Raw genomic sequence first — 21,385 nt, forward strand, 5'->3', positions numbered from 1 at the left:
CGGTAAAAACTGAGCGATTGTTACATCGATCGAGTATCGGCACCTCGGCACCTTGGCACCTAGTCTCACACTCATTGTTGCATCTAAAGCGTTACTAAATGCTCTGTAATTAGTGAGTGGTTGGAGAGAAAAAAAGTAGGATGTCCTCTTGAGAAGGAGGATATTTACTTATTTATCTTTAGAATTAGAACGAATTCCATTTTTTTAATCCTTATCCTTATAAATGCATTTGTCATCATTATGAGTGGTGAACTTTTTTATCTTTAAATAACTAGGTAGGTACGAAAGTTCGAAAGGACGTGTGTGCATCTTTGTTATCTACTCTTTTACGCAAAAACTAGGAGTAATTTTGATGGTTCGATGAATTTCATACTAATATGTAGTAGATACTTATAATATTAATATATATTAGCTGATTATATGAGTGTGAAGTATATATTAGCTTATTCGCAGATGAAACCGCAGGAGGAAGCTAGTTAGTAGCTTAAAATGAAAAGACGACGAAACCAACCACACTCCAAAAATATATACAACAATAGCAAAAAACCTTAAAACATAGTTTACCTCCTACAATTATATTGCCAAAATTAACGAGGCGAATTAATGGCGGCCGGCCACAAAATAATTGGGAGAGAGTTGCGCAGCTGTCGCGCCACTTTCCCTTGTTAAGACGTGGCACGTGTCATATTGAAGAGCTTCCCAACTTATTATAAGGCTGCCTTCCGGGGTAGAAAAATAACTAGGTTTTTGTGAAATTTTTGAGCTAAGTGGGTACCATGTACGGTATTTAAGGTTAGATTTAAAAGCCAATTATTTTTGTAAATAAAATACCTATTGGTAATGTGACCTACACATACTTAATTAATAATTATATTGGTATATGTGACACACCTACACATAATTTTTTCCCAGGTTATTTTTCTTCATTCGTGATTATCTAAAATTATACTTTACGGATTTTCCAAGAAACTAGACGATTAATTACTTAGCGGCCAGTTTCTTCATCAAAAGTTAAAGTAAGGTCTAAAGTTAAAGTAACGGCCAAATTCGTTTTTTCAAGGCTAAAGTGACAGCGAAATTCATAGAAAAATTGAATTTAACCGTTACTTTTACTTTAGACATTACTTTGACTTTTACTTTGGCTTTAACTTTTAATGAAGAAACTGGCTGTACCTACTTAAGTTGACCAATAGATTTTTTTAAATCAGCTAGGTACTTGGTATTAAATGCATCGATAGGTACTATGTCAAATGGTTTTTGGTGACTTAAACAGAACCTTAAAAGCTGTGGGTCAATTCAATTTTAACTTTGACTTTTATATTTCACTTAAGGCAGCTTCCAACTTTGTACCTACAGGAATCTTGTATTAAGTATTTTTTGACTCTAAGCATACCTAAGACTTTCTGTCTATCTAAATAAAGGTAAATACTGTAATAAATCTTTACAATACCGACAAAATCCTTTGGTTTTATTTACCCAACATTAATGAGATACTAATTTTATCAATTAGGTGATTTCCTTCTCGGCAATTCCAATCTCTAAAAAAAATATCGTGTAGGTACCTACGTAGACACAAGATAATATATTTTAATGATACCCACAATAAGATAAGTCTGAAATCTCAACAGACTATACCTACTTATAAATATAGGTACTCTCAACGGGGAGTGGGGATTGGATGCTGCGATCTCGAACCACGCCCCTCCGGAGATCGGCCAATCAGAGCCCAGCATCTCTGTAAACGATATACGTATGTAGTTTGTCAATAGAATCTGTGTGTTGATAATATAAGGGGGAAAAGTTGTAGGTTTGTTGTGATATGGGGAGAGAAAGTTGGGGTGAATTGAGAATAGGTACCTACTGAGATGGGGAAAATGGGAAATAGCTTTCAGAGTAGGTATACATAGATATAGGGTGGGTGGGATTATTTCCTTTCGAAGTTAATAAGTATTAATTAAGAAAGTGAAAAGCTTTGCTAATTCCGGTAGATATCCGTAAATTTGGTAAATAATGCCTACTAACGGTTTTCCGACTAACCTAAACCTACCTAAATTCGTTTTTTGTAGGTCTGATTAAGCTCTGATCTTCTCCAATGGCAAACGTGTCTGTTGTTTTTTTTTGTAAAGTGTATAGTTTATTCTATTCATTATTCTCGGGTTGATAAAAAATAATTCAGTCACTAACCCGCCACATTAACGATCATTGTTCTGGAATCTCATCCAATAGGTACCTACTTGAATACAATCAATATGGTATGTATCGGTATCTATGTATCTTCTTGTGCCTTAATTACACTATGATCTAGACAGAACATACTTATTTGTATAATCATCATCAGTTTTTCTAATTATCTTTAAAAAATCAATTTCTCTTCTTAATATTCCTACAGATTTAGAATTGAGACGTGTAGCATACTTCCATCTATCTTGTTTTAAACAAACTATTTTTCTCTGTTTCACAAAAACATACAACAGATGGCACTACCACCAGAGAAGTACTGCTACTCAACACTAGATGGCAGTGTTACAAAACGCAGTAAAAAATAAAATAAGTAAATTACTTTTAATATTATAAGGATTTACATAGGCTAAGTAATCTAATATATAATTTTAGAAATTAAATAATAATAAATTATACATTCCTTATATATTACATGGATTAGAAATACTCTATATTCTATAACTTGTACGCGCGGATATTTGAACGAATGATCAACCAGTGAAGATGAAGAGAGAGTGAATTTTCGGTTTTATTTATGCCTATAAAGTGAATTAGGTAATTATGTTTTAATTTTAGTAAAATAATTATATAATAATTATATTTTTAAGTTAGATTCATTTATTCTTTCCACAATGACGACGGGGAAAACAGGGATTTATCATTGGAAGCTGGGCGACATTTCCCGGGCGAGAATTTGTAAGAAAGTTTACGCAAACGTGCAAGTAGTGAAAAACGATGATGGATTGTTTTATGACGACAAAGGTATCAAAACATTCTATTGTTTCGTTTTAGATAAATTATAGGACACAGAGCAGAGGCTCAAATGTTTATATTTTAAGTAGGCGTCAGTAATCTTGGGATTTCCCGGCATTATAATCTCTTGGCAGGTGTAATTATGAAAACTCGTCCATTTCTTGGAAGAACTCGAATTGAATAGACTCTCAAGTACCTAAATACTTAAATATTGATTTTCTTGTAGTGGGATGACATTCTTCTAGTTACCGTTTATACAAATACAAAAACATAGAACACATACCTAATTAGGCACCTAAGTACCTACTTTTACTTATAGACTGGTGATCGATCATCATGAGTCGTGATATAATCTAAAGACAATGTAGGTAACTGTGTTTTTTGGAACTGTACTTTTAGTTGGTAAAAACAACTTCATCATTTACAGATAAAAAGTAAATACAGATATTGTTCTTGTAGGTAGATATCTCTATGGTATTCCATCATCATCATCTCAGCCATAGGACGTCCACTGCTGAACATAGGCCTCCACCTTTGATCTCCACAGATACCTGTTGGAAGCGACCTAGGTTGGAAGGTATTCCAGCTATTCCATACCCTCGTACAACTTAGTTAAGTTCTAAGTTCTATGCCTATCTACTTACCTATTTCACCTAACTTAGTTCTAGGCATATCAGCCAATGAAGATGGGTCCATAACAGTGACAGAAGAACTATGCTACTATGTGGAGACTTGCAAAACCAAGAACAGGTTCTGGCTACCATACACCTGCATGTTCTTGGCAGAAAGATCTAGACCTTTCTATGGGCCTGCATACAAGAGTCCTAAAATAATCACTCCAGTGCCTAAAACACCTTCGGTTCCTAGGAAGGTAAATAAAACAAGAAGTTTTGTACATTAGACATATTTATTTGTATAAAAAAAAAATACTATCAGCTAGTTACCTGCTCTGTTTCAAAGAAGGATTTAATGTTTTAATGATAAAGGATTTAATGACAAACAATCACTGTAGAATGGCTACAGATTCAAACAACATTTTCATAAAGTAATTCCTTAGCACATATTTTGTGAAACCACTACATAAATTCTAGTGTTTCATATTATACCTACCTTCCAATACTAAAAACTCTGTTCCTTGTAATTTCATCTTTTAAGTTAAATTTTATTCATTTTGTGTGTGTAGCTATTGTGTAATAACTGTGGATGCCGCTATCGTATTGGTTAAGTTGTAATGATAGTGGGTATGTTTAAATTAAAAAAATCAACTTTCAAATACCACCTAATCATATCTATATCTAAAACTATTAATTTTACAGAGAAAAATAAAAGAAGATTTAACAGTACCTCTAAACGTTAAACTAAACCCATACAGAGAACCAGACCTGAACACCACGTATGACGCAATCCATACTCCTTTAAAACAAGGCAGATACGAGAACGCATTCAAAGAATTCATCCGTCGAGGGAAAGAATCTCTCTTCGATGAGTACTATGAATACTTACAACGTGACATAGACACGAACAGAGATTGTCTGGATTTCTTGATGAACGTGGACGCAAGTACAGAAGACAAGTTTGAAATGGTGATAAAAAATATAATGTCGGAGAAAGAAATAGAGAATTATTTGCATCAGTGCTGGCGATACAATTTTGTTCATAAGCATGTTGACAGTAATAAGGATAACTCTGATAGTTCTGTAAGTATAGCTTTAGAAAAGTTTTTAATTTAATGTTGGTTTTCTATAGTATTTGAATTCTCATACAGGCAGTAGCCTTTTGTTTTTGTTCGTATATTTTGATATGTGAAGTCAGTAGTAACTCACAGAGTTACAATATTATGATTCCAAAACATGAATTGGGGTTTAGTCAAACAAATTAACAAAAATACTTACTTTCACACTTATTAACATTAGTAAGAATATCTGAGCTCATAAATGCTTTTAATTAGTAGTAATTTGGGAAATACATAATACTATGTATTTATTAGTTAGTTTACTGACTACTACTGACTGTAATAAAGATATATTTTTTTGATAAAAAGCTCAACTTTGTTACTAATAATTACAGAATGCAACATCACCAGTAAAGCCAGTCATCACACTGCATACACCATGGTGCCTTGTGTGTGGCAAGGGGGAGCGACTCCGAGAGTGCCCCAACTGTCCCTCTGCGTTCCACCTTGCTTGTAGAAGAGAATGGCTGGTCACTGTTATACGTAAGTATACTTCACAAAAGTATCATCATGGGGTTAAGCAACGCTTGGTGCGGTCGGTCCCTGGATGGGTGACTTTCTTTTCATGACGTGTTCTTCCGTCTTTCGGAAGGCACAATAAATTGTTAGGCTGTTATTTGAACATTTTGGCGCTTGTAACGGATAGTAAGAAGCCAGTAAATCTGACATCCAGTCCTATCAAGGTTTATATAATGTATGTTTAGTTTTCATGAACTCCTGCGCAGGAAAGAATAGCAATAAAACACACTTCTTCAATAATAATTGTAAATACTTAGGCTAGACACGTCTTAATTTGATGCAAACATTATCGACACTAACATTATAAAGAGATTTTTATGTACTACATGTTTGTTTGAAATGAATAGGCTCTGAAACTACTTGACTGATTTGAATAGACTTTTTACTGTTGGGAAGCTACATTATCCCTGGAGAACATAGGCTGTATCTCATTCCTATCTCTAGTAGGCAAGCACAAGTTCAGATAGATTATTACGGGCAGGAGCTGGATGCGAGAAGTCGAAAATAGATCTCAGTGGCGTGCACTTGGAGAGGCCTATGTCCAGCAGTGGACTGCAATAAGCTGATGATGATGATGATGATTACAGTTTTACTATATTATTTCTAGATCGTAAGAACCCACCAAAGAAAGCCAACAAGCCAGTGACGCTGGTGGAGAAGATATTGTCCAGCACCCGCACTATATGTTCTGTGCGCAGAGAGAAGGAGAACATTGAGCTATGTCCTAGCTGCATGTGGGGACCGAGAGTTGGGTAAGATAATTTTTTATGAATAAACACTCGTGTGTATGGTTGTACTGCAGAGTTTATTAAGTTTGCCGAAAATCTTAAGCCTACATAAACTTCGCACAAGACAATAGCGGTCTGTAAGTAAATAGATTCTGAGTAAAGACACACGCATATGGCCATTACCTTCCCGCACTTCCTCCACCAGTTAATACCAAAGAAATATTTTATTGCGAGCCACTCGCACTATGTTGCATGACAACGAGTTTGGCGAGTACAATAGCCAACTGCTAAAAATAATTATGTTTTAACTGCCATCTTTAAAAGTTTGCGGAATTATTCAAAAGAGTTACCACAGCCCTTATACAATCTAAGCTCGAGAAGAAACGTAAGGGTCTGACTCTCCCTCACGCACGCTGCATCCACAGCGGGAGGGGTCACGGTACGTTACAGCCTTTTTATCGTCCTTCTGCTGTATAGTCCAGGTTTCATCTGGATGTTTTCCTTCATCTTTTTAACAGCCATTGGCGTCTACTAAGATATACTTATATAGAAAGCAAGAATATAAACTTTTAAAGACCCTCTCGATTAATGTTATAACTCGTTTATTCCAGTTACGACGACGTAGTCTGGCACAAGCTGGGCCCGTGCCCGTGGTGGCCGGCGCGGGTGCTGACTCCGGGATCCACGCCCTCCTGTCTGCTCGCCAGGAACCACTCGCCGCATCACTGGCCGCTCAAGTATTATGGTAGGATGGTGGAACATTTTCTTAAAAATAAATGATTACATATATAGCTTAGGTATTAACACATCACACTGGAGGCCTTAAATTCTAAGCATCCAGCCAGGGAATGCCCGATTATGGTGACTCCTAGGCTAAACTTCGAGATTTCATGTAAAAAAAAACGGGTATTGAGACCTAATATAACCAGGTTTTTCGCAACAACCCAACCTTGCATGATGTAGTTTAACTGTTGTGTTAGTTAGCACTCATAACACAAGGTACTTAATAGCTTACCACGTGGCTATCCAACCGAGCGTGAAAAGGTTGAAATGAAATATCTATACTAATATTATAAAGAGTTGAGATGTTTGTTTGGTTGTAATGAATTGGCTCAAAAACTACTGGACAGTTTTTAATAATTCTTTCACCATTCGAAAGCTACATTATCCACGAGTAATAAAGTATTTTTGTATATCAAACTTGCAGGCACACTAAACCACGCATGGGGCGAGTTGTCCCGCATGAGCCTGTTCCTGCCCGCGCACTCGCACCAAGCGCCAAGAGACGAGATGCTGGCTAAGGCCATACTCGACGCCTGCGACGATTATATTGCTGTATACCTTACTTAGGTAAGGTAATAACTAAATGTTAAAAAAACATAGAACTAAAACAAAAAACATATTTTTAGGTACTCCATAGTACATAGTACTCCATACTTCATAGGTAGACTGGAAGCCGACCCCAACATAGTTGGGAAAAAGGCTCAGATACTATTTTAGTAGATACTTTATCAAGGTAAACAGTCTTCATAGAACTTTTTACATAAATACACAACAATATTAAACAAATAAAGTAGATACTTACTGCATTCAATCTAAAACCCATGAAAGAAATACGACTGCTTAAAATAATGATTCTATTGCTTAATTAATGTTTCAGTTTCATTATTATATTGACAGAGATTTTTAGCCACATTTTATTTTCAAACTGAGTTTTTATATAAAATGTCGTATTACATTGTTTACTTTAAGTTAAGTGCCTACTTTATTGTAGTAACTAATATATTTTAGATACTACCTACCCAGGTATTTAAGGGTAAAAAACACTACCTACTTATTTATAATCATCGGCAGGGATATTGAGCCCTGACCTTCACCTGCGCAAAAGTGATTTATTGGTTTATAGCCTTATGTGTACAGTGCGCAAAGCGATCCCCACTCTTCCGCCGAGAGCTCACTATCCGTGCCGATAACTATACCTATTTTTTTTACAATTTGACAAATTTATGAGCGTAATTAATTTATCCGACTTCAAGTCACGTAATTTGATTTGCATGTTATCATAATCTGACATGTGCGTTAAGGTTTAACACTATCATTTTATAATATCACTTAATTGATATTTAATGGATGCATCATCATTCATATTTTTTTTATCGAAGCGGATTCTTGCGAAAAGTACCTAGTAGTAGGTACCTATTTTTTATACCTATGTTTTATACTCTAGCAAAAATAATTGTTTTTTTTTTGTTTGAAATTTTAATTTAAAATTAGTTTTTGTAAGGTTTACCAAAGATTACCATAAAATCTTACCTAAGATTAGAATAAGTTTGAAATAATTTTGAAGCTTTAATTATTTCCTAGTTTTTTAGTCTAAAAGACTGAATATATGTTTAAGTGAATAACACACTTAAATTTTATTACTTTAATTCACTGAATAAAATTCAGAATATGACGAATTTTTTGACGAACTCTATAATAATCATGTATCTTTAATTTTAAGACTATTTGAAATTGATGTTTCGTCGACAATTTTGAATGAGCATGCATAAGATTATTTTTTGTTGTTGTTGCACCATTTGACTATAATGATAACCGAACCATTTTCATTTGGCAAATCGCTGATTTGACCAATAGGCGGCAAGTAAACATCTAGTTATGGTTTGGTTATTGTCATAGTTAAAAGATGTAACTGATCCTTAGTACTAAATTCTCGACATGTAAACTTTATCATGGTGACTTTTAGCTAAGTATACCGATTAAGGTATCATAACATTTTATCTTCCATAAATTAAATTCCAAGATAATACTGTCACGACAAAGATAATTTAAATCGAAAAACGTTTAAAAATCGTTCAATCATAATTTGGCAGCTGCTGATAATTTCGTTTTATTTATAACTGATTGTAAAGTCACAAATAAAATCAATAATCATTTAATTTAGATTAAGATGAAAGTGTTATTTTATTTAATCAATAAATTACTGATTAGTGACGTCTGTATTTTCCTGGTAAATTACGTACCTATAATCATTAGGAAAACGATGATTCATCGCTTTGAAAATACCTACTTTGTTATAATAAATTACAAAACTAAAACGCTTTCTCTCCGCCACCCAAAGGTAGACTGGTAGAGAACGCCTAAGGCTTTAAGTCCGCCATTGTACTATTTGTGCAAGAAGTATTTTAAATAAATAAATAAACATCTTATTAATACAATTTCACAAATGGGAATGAAAAAAAAGTCTTATTTTTTGTAGTATTAAGACTATTTCCCTTCCACTGTTGAATCTAAGGTTCTTTACCTTGAAAATGTATAATTCTAGGATTCAATTAAAACAAAAAAAAATATACATTATTTACACATTTTATTTATCGTTTTTACAAAATAATACTTTTTTTAATCAACAATTTCCAAGCAACATCTATGTGATTTCCAGTTGACATTTTTGTACTTATAAAATTATATCTTCAACATTATATTACATTACTTTTAACCCACTCAGAGTTGTTTAAATGCATATTTATTAAGCAAATCTGAATGTGGTTAGGTTTAATTTTAACAGGTTTTTTAACATGTTAAAATTAGGTCATAGTAAAAATAGTTTTTAATTCATGAATAGTGCTGATACCATAAAGTATTTATTTAACGCTTCATACCTAACGTTGTTACTTTGTATTTAGCAATAACAAAACGCAATACTTCAGGGCATCAGTACTTACACAGTGATTGTTCTTGTTTGCCTAGTTATCTATTTATTGCATCTAGAATAATCTAGATCATTCCTAAATATTTTTGCGCAGTAACTTCACGTTGGAATATATTCATCGTCGTGTCATACAAAATTCGATAAAAAACACACAACACCTGACTTTGCAAAGATTAAACTCCTTACAGTCTAGTTTCAACAAGTAAAGCCATATCACGGGTATTAGTTATCTGTACTATATTCGAACTACATAGCCCAGATTTTTATTGGTCTTTAAAAGTGCTGGGTTTAAACCACTATCCTGAACAAAAGTTAATAGTCTAAACCTAGCACTAAAGCTGGTATTTTTAAACCATGATAAAATGACAGTCACTTCCCGTAAAGATTATGAACGCTAGAAATTCGAATATAATACGTACACAACCCGCTTAATCTACGCGTTAACATGTTTTTTTATTATTCCACTAAGTTAATTTAAATCTATTGTTTTATTTCCTATTTCGAATCCATGTAAAATTGACACAATGTCCGACATTTCGTTTCGTATCAGTATATTTTATTTTAGCATTCGTAACAAAATTAACACATTAATATTCTATTTAACGTCATTACCGCATTTCATTTTGATTTACACCACATGATCATATTATTACATTACATCATTGAATTATTTATAAATTACATAAGGCAAAATGGCTGACACAAACAAAGATCAATATTATTTTCTACAATAGCAACACTTATGACATGTGTTATTTAGCTTATAAAATACAAACTCAGATGACAACTAAAAGTATTTTTAATTTCTACTCTAAATGCGTAGGATAGCACAACTTCTCTAATTTTGAATTAACCGCCAAAACAAAATGGAGGGAAACGGAAAGAATGTTCAAATTACTTTTTGATACATAAATAAAGCTTTTTAAATGCAAACTATTTTAATTTTAATCGTTTTACATTGTACTGTGTAGTTAATAGTTAAAAATAATTCACCATACATACAAGATCACAGACAAGAAGTATAAAAATATAAGTCAAATGATTATATTTTGACGCACCTGGCGTTATTTAGAAGCGTTTATAATAATATCATAATATATATTTATGTTAAGCTAGGTAATTTATATAATTTCATCTAGAACAATCATACTAGGATACAACAAAAAAAGTTTGGCAATTTTTTTATTTTTCGTAATGTAGGCAGGTTCGTCCGCGTCATGAGCGCCTTAATTTTTTTGTTCTTCTAAAATTGTTAACAATTGTTAATTGTTTGTAAATTGTTAAAATTAACTACTTGGAACGAACCGAACTTATTTGTTTATTAGTACATCTTGTCTCTTCAAATTCAGATTCCTATCCATACACAAATAAAACTTAACGAGTTATATCCAACCTGATTTTACTTATATTTTCTTCAAATCCTTCTCAAAAATACGATAGCCTATAGATGGAAGCACTCTATGCCGATTCATTTAAAACCTTTTTTCGGTTACCTATACTTAATTTTCCTGTTAATTATAATAACGTTTGCAGGCCGATAAATCTCATTTCGAAATTCGATTATTAAATTCCTCACCTAACGCATAATTCTCTTCACAATTCAAAATTTACACAAAATATACAAGACAGTTTAAAAAAAAACATCGCATTTGTCTACATTGCTCATTTCTGAGTAATTCGTTGAAACAAAGAGTTTCAAACAAAGCAATGTATCACATATTACGTTGTTTATATGAAAAGTATGATTGTATTCAATTTCTTTGTGGAATATTGTATGTCATCTCCAAAAGTACGTACATACCTTTACTAATATAATAAGAAGGAAAATGTTTGTTTTTGTACCGTAAGGCTCCGAAACTACTGAACGGATTTGAAAAATTCTTCCACTGTTGGAAAGCTACACTCTTTCCGAGTAACATAGGCTATATTTTATCCCGGTACGGGCAGTAGATCCCACGGGAAGCGAGTGAAACCGCGGCAAAACGTCTATTTGAACGATAATGCTAGCTCGTGTTGTGAATTAAACCTGATGTACACTCAAATAGATTATGTTTATGATAGTGACATTGATAAGTGCATTACTATGTAAGTAAAGGGAAGGTTAAGAATTACGACCACTTCATAATATGACATGCTTCGTCAAGAATTTCATAAGAATCAAACAATAGAAAAGTGAGTAATAATTATTAATCTGTTGACATTTCTAGTCACAGTCAAAGAAAATTACGAGTGTCGTCAAGGAAAATATAGCATGGTCCCGAAAATATCTGTATAATTCAGTGTATGTATTTTTTTTTGTCAAAAATATTTTGTTTGGCCAAGAGTAGGTACAAGACGAGAAGCTTTCATTACACTATTATAGGTATTCAGCACAATTGGAGACGACATAACAATATCGATTAAAATCCGCAGAACAACACTATCTTAACAGCCTATCGATACCACACTCGGTTTATCTTCGAACGTTTTCACACGTACGAATTATCTTTATGTCGACTTTGTTTTTGGAAAGCATAAATACCTACTGTCATATATCAAGTACCAGTCAATATAATGTACTGACGACAGCACATCAACTTGCGTGAATCTGTCAAATTTCTTCTATAGATTTTCAGCCTTATCACAATAGGGGAAGGTTAATGTTCGATTGGTAAAATTTGACAGATTCGGGTTGGTCCTGCTGCCGTCTGTACAAAGATTTTTATGATAAAAGTAAACTCTTGGAAGGGCACTTTATAGTCAGATTATTTTCTAATGACCCCTAAGCCCAGCCTTTACCAAAATGGAGGAGGTACAATGGAAAACTTTTTCAAACAATTGATAGAATTTAATTTCGTCTTGTCTTCGCCCACTCACTGGTAATTCTAAGCAGCGAAATGCTATTGGTAGTTTAAAATCGTTGTATCTCCGTTTTGGTAGAGTTTGAGCCTTGCAAAAAAAATACATTTTTATTTCACATGCGTCTCGGTTACTCGGATAACATTCAAGCTAGTATTGTTCCAACAAATTATCCAACTGTTTATCTACAATCAAACATATAATATACATATATATAAACAAGTGAGATTGTCTCAGCTAAAATAACAATGTACAGTACATATTGTCACTTACACATAGGTATAAAACTAGAGATCTAATCACCGGGCCCGATGACGAGCGCGCTTACTGCGAAAAACAGGAACACAATCCCACCGATTATGGTAACTGTAGAACAAAGAAAAAGACATATTAATGAATATAATCAACATATTATAAAACAGTCTGTCTGTAGGTACGCGGTAAACTCAAAAACTACTGCACCAATTTTCAAGCACTTTAAGCCACTCGGTAGCGCGATTTTGGAGGAGAGTTTCAGTATTTGATTTGTTAAAAGTTACGGGCGACCGCTGGTAATAAATAATATTAGAATAAAAATTGAAAAGAAGCCACTAAACCAGACTAATAAATCTGCAAAACCAAACAAAAATCTGCATAAATTATGTCTTTCGGCAAACCCCAAAATAAATTCATGACGGTCAGCCATTTGCCAAATATATGATGTGCGTCATAGCTGTTTATTTATTTAAAGAATGATTCCCGAATTATGGAACCCTGATTAATAGCGTCTGGAGTTTTCATCTTCTACGTTAGTTTCATATCAGGCAACAGTCAAAGGCCTCCAAATATTTTTTTCTACCAATACAACAAAGCTCTGAGATTATTACTTCCACAAGCTTACTTCAAGGTACCAATGCGATCAAGTTTATTTTGAAAATCAAACAATCTATACCACTTGATATCCTGAGAATTCCCGCAAAGATTCCCTTTCCCACTCTAAAGGGTAGATGTCGCCATCCAAACACAATACAAATAATCAAAACAAAAAAACTCACCAGTCCTAACAGAAATCTTGGCAGCGACCATCCTACCGCCTATCACAGCCAGCCCCGTACAAAGGGCATGTCCTAGCGACCCGCCGACGACCACGCCGAACGCGTTTTCCCTGGTCGCGAGTACCACGGTCGCTAACTGCGACCGATCCCCCCATTCTGCGAGGAAGGTTAGCGTCGCCGCTTGGAGAAGAACTTTGAGGACGGCGTTTCTTTTCCGTCTTCTGTTTTCCACTTGTCCTTGTTCTAACATGTCTAACGTTTCTTCTTTTTCTTCCTGCAATTTAAGGGAATGGTTAAGTGTTTATACTTGTGTTTCATCTTTAAGTCCCGAGGGATCTAATTTATTTTTTGTAGCATTTCCGAATACATGAGAGTAATTAGTCTGTCAAGTTTAATGTTTCCCCCATTCAAAACTGTTCTAGTAGCTTTAACAACATAAGAGTGGGACCCTCTCATGTATTAACTAGCTTCTACCAGCGGTTTCAACCGCGTCCCTTGGGAACTACACCGCAGATCCTACTAAAAAGTAGCTTATAGCCTTCCTCTATAAATGGGCTTTACTAACCGATTTTTTTTGTCCAGTAGTTCCTGGCATCAAATATGTCATTCTCTTTAGCTTTATAATATAAGTTTAGAAAGTATAAATACAAGACAAAATGTAATATTCCAGGTTTTATCATCAACAGTTACAAACTAATATTTTTACAGTGAGTTACTATTCTAATAATAAAATGAGTCGTCACTCAGGTGAAGACTGACTAGATTAAAACATGTAAATACAGATAAGTACATGCTAAGCGAGAAAGGCTGAAACAACAATATTTTTATGATCGGATTTGTAATATAAAACAAAGGGTATCTTGCAAATAAAATCTTGGCGTGCTATGGTGAGTGAGCAATATTTGTTCTGAAATTATGACGATATGTTCAAATTATTTTTAATAAGACGTTTGATTTTTTGGCAAACAAAAATAGGCTCTTTCAGCCCTCAAACATGATTTTACATAATGACTAGATTATGAGGCGAAAGTAAAATACAAAATGCGTGAAAATTTTATACATTCCAGGCTTCAAATATGCAATAGGTAAAGCTATGCAATAGTGTGGGCATTTTGTTTTATCCAAATAGTATTTTTTTGGCAGAACTATATATGTGTTCTTTTTTTTTGTCTACAGATCCTATAGAGTAATATTTGAAGCCTAACGCTAAAAAAAGCTTGCCCAGGATAATGGTTTCCATAAAAACCATTACATTGCAGAATTGAAAACTAACTTTTTTCTGGCCAATTGAATGAACAAGTGCATAACTAAATTTCATCGTACTAGAGCCAGCCGGTATTACACAATCAAAGGTTAACCAATACAACAATTTACTATTTGATGGTGTAACGCCTGCCTACACAACATTCTAATCAAATGCTGAATTCCTTTGCATAATTGATTCAATTCATCTATTTCGAACGAAGCCTCTCAAACGATATAATGATATGGTCTGTGCGGAACAGAACGTAAAAAAAGCAAACGCTAAAAGAAAAAAATAACTAAGGTGTCATTCGTACTGCCAGGCATAATGACGTAATATCACCCTCAGCGGTTCTGATTGTGCCGAGTTCCCCGCTTGGGGGGACTCTGGGGTCCCCGGGGCGCTCTTCGCTCCTGCGGGTACCGAAGGCCCCGGGCTTTGGGAGCCAGCAGTCGCGACCGACGTCGCGTCAGCCGATCGATCGATCGACGTCGAACGATCTTTTGGCGGTTCCTGCGCAGTGTCATACTATTGAATCTTGAACTGGCAACTAAGATCGTAATTATCCTCGATTTTCAAATATTAAACGGTTTTCGATTTTGCGGATTTCACGTGAAACTAAATCATTTTTGAAAATCAATGAGTACTGGCAGCATCTTAATTCGCTTTTCAAAAATCCCCTTCCCCGTTTGTGAAACAAAATGGCGTCGCTTGTGCCAGTTGTAACTAGGTCAACAAAATAATATAAAGAAAGGAATTCAACATTTGCTGTTAGGTATTAAGGCTGAAAAGAATCTACAAATACTAAAATATCTCAAGAACACTATCTTATCTAATAAGCATGGTCTTGTTTAAAGTGAGCAGTAAGATTCAGTGATAAATTGCTAATTCGACCTTCATTACAAGTCATTATTAGTCGTTTATTATTCAACCACCTTGGACACCGCCATTATATTGTTTTTTTAGGACCCCTTTTGTTTCATTGTTATTGTCACAGAAAATAATTTCTAACTATAATTCATATTGATCGTTGAACAAACGTCTTCGGTATACACAAATTTTACTTCAAAACTAAAATTGTAGGTATGCCATAACTATTACGCTGGTAAACGACATAATTTATTTTGATACAGATCATGTACGATATTAAGGAAATTAAGTTTGATTAAAGGATTTAATTTTACAGAGTGTCATTTGATAAAACTGTCCGAAAAAATGACGTATCAGAGATTTTAGTGCGCCGATAAAGAACAGTAGGTAGAAAAACAATTAGGAACATATAAAACATTATCTAGGCTAAAGCGTTTCATTGTGGTTTCATTTCTATGTATTTTTTCACACTTTGTACCTACTCCTAAATTTCTGAATCATGGACCATTATGTTAGATAATTCAGGCAAAAAATTGTTTGCGGTCCAAAAATTGAAACTACGAAATTGAGCAAATTTTATAACCATGACTACACTTGCACTATTAAGGCATAATAAGAAGCTATTACAAGTCCATGGTAGCTGTTGCCAATTTCTATAATCGATTTGGTTCGCAAATAGTTATAGTTCAATCTTACGCATCAAAGGTAAAATAAATGGTGTCAACTGCCATTTGCTTTTTGGAGCATAGAGAAACTTAGATCACATCTATCTATTGAATAATGAAAATTGATGAATTTAGAATAATTAAAAAATAATTTATTTTGATATCGATTAAAATTATTATCGGTTTGTATGATAGGAGTAGATTAAATAAACGTCCCGCAAAATGCTGTTGATAAGCGTGTGAATCGATTTCAATTACCATCACTACTTGGACTTCTAGTTCGAGTAGAATATACAATAGAGGTTTATTTTTATACAAATAAATACACAAACCTGATTTTACATAATTCATAGACATACATAGTAAGTTACTTTTCTTCTTTTTACTTGTTGTTCCTTCTTTTGTCTTTGAAAGCCATCTCGACATAAAATAATTGTTTGCAAAATCATCTTTGAGAAAATACAATCATCCTTGGTGGTTTTATTACTAACTTTAAACGTTTAACAAAAGGGGAAGGAGATTTTAATGAAGTTTGAATTAATCATAAAAAGACTACCATTACTGTTCCAGTCATGTACATTACAGAAAAGGCCGATGCTACTATAAATAGACCTATTTGCAGTCTTTGTTTTTCCTATGCCACTCAATAATTTGATATTCTAACGAAGTATATGTGCTACCCGTCCCAAAACTACATTGAAATACTCAACATACCTGATCTTCTCTTCTTTTCAATTCACTCTGTACTTCTTCTAATTCCTCTTGACCTTCATTAGGGTTCATCTTCCACCCGTCCCTTAACATTTTAATACCAAATATAGCAAAAAGCACCGCACTGGCGTAGTGTGTGTAAACTCGAGGTATAACGGTTGCTATCCATCCGAAAGCTGCTGATAATATGGTCATGAAGACCAGTGCTGATATGGCACCAGCGAAGACTATGATTCTAGGGTGTTTCATCGCCATGATTGCTGCTATGAAGAATGTTTTGTCGCCCAACTCCGAAACTATGACCACGGAGAGAGACGCGAGGAACCCTTGTAGGAAACTGCCCTGGATTGCAGCCCGCTGAAAGCAAAGAAAAAGGTATGTTAACAACATTTTCTATAAATAAGTATTCTAGAGAAATTATAGTATTATGTAAACCACGACGTTAACAAATTAATAAGTTCCGTTTCCACTATAATATGTTAATTAGCTACGTAATAGGTTGCGGCCAAAAGATACAGTTTGTTATACAAGACCTATTTAGGGTCAACTTAAAAACTAATAAGCCTTTAGTTTATTTTTTGACGTCTCAAATAGTAAATGTGTTTTTAATACTAACTCTTAGAAATCTAGAAATACAACACACATAATGAAGTCAGCGTAAAAGGGTTTAAGAGCCCCGTTAGGTGACTTCGGCAAAGAATTTGCTATGCATTAGAAAGTTAATTCACTGCTCTCCTAGACTTCCAGATGAAGACCGGTTATAACCACATTCTAATTTTAGTCATTTTATACCAAACTAGCTGAGGCGACTGTCATTATCATACTAAGACCAAAGTCTGCTAAAAATATATGACCGTACTTGACATTTCGGTAATTTCATCGCGCAACTTTGGCCCTAATTAGTAAGAATATGGGATGGCGAAATAAACATTGGGTTATTTTTGGATGCTGACACGTGAAAGTATCTATAGTATGGTGTTAGAATTATAGCTGAAGAAACATGGTGATGGCGATCTGTAAATAAGCCCATCAAAGAAATTATTGCCTTAAGTAATGCACTATTTGCACTATTTGGACAAGAACCAAAATTTGGCTATTCATCTTGACATACCAAAAAATGTATAACTATGTGCATCGTATTATAATTGTGGATACCATATCGTTTTACTAGCTGTTTCCTGCAGTTTCCCACTTCCCGGGTGTTCTACTGGGTGAAAAGTATCCTATGTCCTATCTGAGGCTGTACCTAGACTATCTGTTTTCATTTAAATCGGTTCAATTTTGTTAAAGGCCGAGAGACACAGTTTAACTTTCGCATTTATAACATTAAGTAAGTATGAACAAATCTGCAAACAAACACTAAGTTCACCAGATCACGTGCCGCGCACAAGTTTACATAACACATCATTAAGGTCGGGGAACTCCTAAGGCTTTGTATAGAGTACAAATTAATTCGTGTGACGCATATTTATTGGCTCACGCCAATCATCTGCCTTGCCTTTTAACAACTATATTGGGATCGGCTTCCAGTCTAACTGGATACAGCTGAGCACCTATCTGTATTTTACAAGGAGCGACTGCCTATCTGACCTCCTCATCCAAGTTACCCGGGCAACTCGATACCCCTTGGTTAGACTGGTGTCAGACTTACTGGCTTCTGACTACCCGTAACGACTGCCTAAGATTTAAAAATAATGCCTCCTCTAAGGCTTTGTGTAGAGTACAAATTAATTCGTGTGACGCATATTTATCGGTTCGTGCCAATGCACTGACACAAGTACACATAGGTATCGATGGAAGACTTGGTGACACAATTGAATTTATAGGTCTCATTCGCAACGCAATGGGACCCGCGGGTGTCGTAGACCATGCGAAATGGACAGCGATGGGAAGCTTGCATTAATAAGCTTCAATTTTTTTAATTACTGTGTTGAATTTGGAGCAATTATTGTAGCTTTTTTGGAAGATCAGACGAATGTTTCACTACGAACTATGTTATCGGCCACATTTCAAAACCAAAACAGGTAGATGTTAAAAAAACCTAAAGTTCAATACTCTGAGAAATAATAATCATCATGATTTGGACTAAGCGGTTACAAAAAAATACTCGCTACATTCACCCAATTAGTCTGGACGGTACTCATAACCAAAAACGGTGAGTTAACAATTCACCAAAGGCCTAATGTGCCGCAACTGAATTGTTCCCAGTTAACGACACGAGCCAACAATCGGCTCGCGTAACATAAACAAACTGTAATATTGACTCACACAACATATACAGTATAAACGTAATTGTTTCACCGACTATGTAAAATAATTTCAACCTTTGTTACATAATTACGCTATAATTATAAACTGCATATTGTTTGACAATTACACATTATAATCTCTCGTTTGTGTGCTTTCTTTAACAACTTCCACGTTTACTCATTTGTTAGTGATGCTTCCAGTAATAATTCATTAAATTCCTTATTTACTACCTTATTTCCATGTTTACAGAATAATATCTTTCGGTTAAAGGTAATCCAGTCTTCTAAGAAACCAGACTTATAAAAATGACGATTGATTCAGGCTTGCTAATTTTCTTTAGAAAGTAAAAAATACTACAATTAGCATTGTTCCCAGATGGACAATAAATGTCAATGATAAAACCGTCAAACCGTAAATAAACGGTTTTCAAGCAGGTTAGTAAACTACCATCCGGACGGAAATCTAGTTATGCATGAGAGCCGAAATTAGTTTCAGCATTTTTTAAACCTAGCGTCAATTTAGTCGGGAGCAAACTACCGGATCTAAATACTTCATATCCCTCACAAAAACAAGGTTACACAAATTCTGAAATAATCTCTTATTTAAACGTACTGCTTCTAAGTTTATTACGCCTGATAACAATTAAATTGCCCTGCACTAAAAAGATAGCATGAAAAATATTGTAATTACGACCGGAATTTACGTGTCTGCAAATGAAAGGAAGCCCGGTAACTGATTAAAAATATTGACAATATAATCAGGAGTAAACAATAATCATGCCAGATCACGTACTCTTCTACTGCCATAACTACAGACATTTTCCAAATAGTAGTAAGACCTCTTCGGAGGCCCCTCCCAGCACCGCTCATTTGGAACTTTAGAGAATCGTGAAAAAAAAGTAGTGGCAGTTTTTGAGCAATTTTCGTGTAGCAGTAGTCTTTACATTATAAAGGCTCTAGGAGAAAATCTTTTTAGGAGTCTCATGTTGACATGTACCGAAATTGCTGAAAAATTCTTGAACTTGACTGCTCGTATATTTATAAACTACATATTTTTCACACGTGATGTTAGCACGTGTGACTACGTAATGGTATGGTGGCCTATTTTTATCATTTGGCAGTAGCATTTGGATGTTACGAAATATGGGAACTTCTCAACACTCTGTTGCCTTAACGATACATAAGAATTTTCTATCTATACTATTTTAATAAAGAGGAAACATGGTTTTGTGTTGTTTGTATCCTGAAAGCTCCTCAACAACTGAACCGACTTGACAAATTCTTTCACTGTTGGGAATCTACACTATCCCTGAGTGACATGTACGTTCATTGACTATATTTGATCGGGGCACGAGAAGAAGTTCCCTCGACACGCAGGTGGAACCGCAGGAAACATCTAGTAGGTACATCATATTTACACGGGACATAACCAAGACTAGCAGACGTGACGTCACACTTTCGTGCGACATGCAAAGCGAACTACATATTTTATCATGTACAGTACAGTCTAGGGCGGTACAAGCTTTTACCCTTTGTAGTCAGGGTGATATGTACTTCAGTGAAAACTGAAAACCAAATAAGCAAAAACTAGGAACTGAGTTAAGATATTTCCAGTGTTTGCAAAAAAACTATTAAAACACAAGGTCTGACTAACTTATCCAAAATCAAATGAAAATCGTCAATTTTTGATGTTTGCAGTATATCGTTTGGAGCACAAGCACAATTACTTTCTAAATACGTATATCAAGTACACAGTGTAGGTAATGTGTACTTTTAAGGCACACACAAACACTGAAATTGTTTCAGTATAAATAAAGTTGTTTGTATTTCCACAGCGTGTCATAAACTCGTGTTAGTAAAGTACATTGTTATTATTCATTTACAGCATGGCTTGTGGTGGTTTCTTGCTGGCTTTTAATTAAGCCATATCTGTTTTACTTTTGCGTGATATTGAAAACAGGAAATGTCGAAAAAGCTTTCTTCAAAGCTAGGTCGTCACTAAGAAAAGTATTTTAGAGACTAGATAATAAGTATTCGTAATAGTTCCAAGTTATACACTAGACTTCAGACATCTTAGAAAAGCGAATAACGACCCAAAAACCAATGCACTGACA

General features: G+C 34.5%; 2 protein-coding genes across 5 annotated transcripts in view; one reads left to right on the top strand and one right to left on the bottom strand.

The window, feature by feature from the left end:
- Positions 1-2,817: 2,817 nt before the first annotated feature.
- On the top strand, positions 2,818-8,972 carry LOC110379444 (uncharacterized). Its single transcript, XM_064041604.1, has 7 exons — positions 2,818-2,982; positions 3,636-3,844; positions 4,290-4,670; positions 5,041-5,188; positions 5,832-5,976; positions 6,564-6,697; positions 7,160-8,972. The coding sequence occupies exons 1-7, from the start codon at positions 2,853-2,855 to the stop codon at positions 7,300-7,302; spliced, it is 1,290 nt and encodes a 429-aa protein (XP_063897674.1). The 5' UTR covers positions 2,818-2,852; the 3' UTR covers positions 7,303-8,972.
- Positions 8,973-9,302: 330 nt separating this feature from the next.
- Positions 9,303-21,385, bottom strand: part of LOC110379433 (putative divalent cation/proton antiporter TMEM165) — a 38,795-nt gene continuing 26,712 nt past the window's right edge. For 3 of the 4 annotated variants that reach the window (XM_021339103.3, XM_021339104.3, XM_021339105.3), the window contains 3 exons: positions 17,026-17,379; positions 13,534-13,807; positions 9,303-12,865 (listed from right to left, as the gene is read on the bottom strand). In XM_021339103.3, coding sequence (XP_021194778.3) covers positions 12,795-12,865; positions 13,534-13,807; positions 17,026-17,379 — 699 coding nt within the window. In that variant the 3' untranslated portion in view covers positions 9,303-12,794. Of the gene's footprint in view, positions 12,866-13,533; positions 13,808-14,809; positions 15,290-17,025; positions 17,380-21,385 lie in introns of those variants that run through there. The other variant, XM_064041571.1, reaches the window with a different exon arrangement.

The sequence above is a fragment of the Helicoverpa armigera genome, chromosome 25 (genome assembly GCF_030705265.1).
Source record: "Helicoverpa armigera isolate CAAS_96S chromosome 25, ASM3070526v1, whole genome shotgun sequence".
NCBI lineage: Eukaryota > Metazoa > Arthropoda > Insecta > Lepidoptera > Noctuidae > Helicoverpa > Helicoverpa armigera.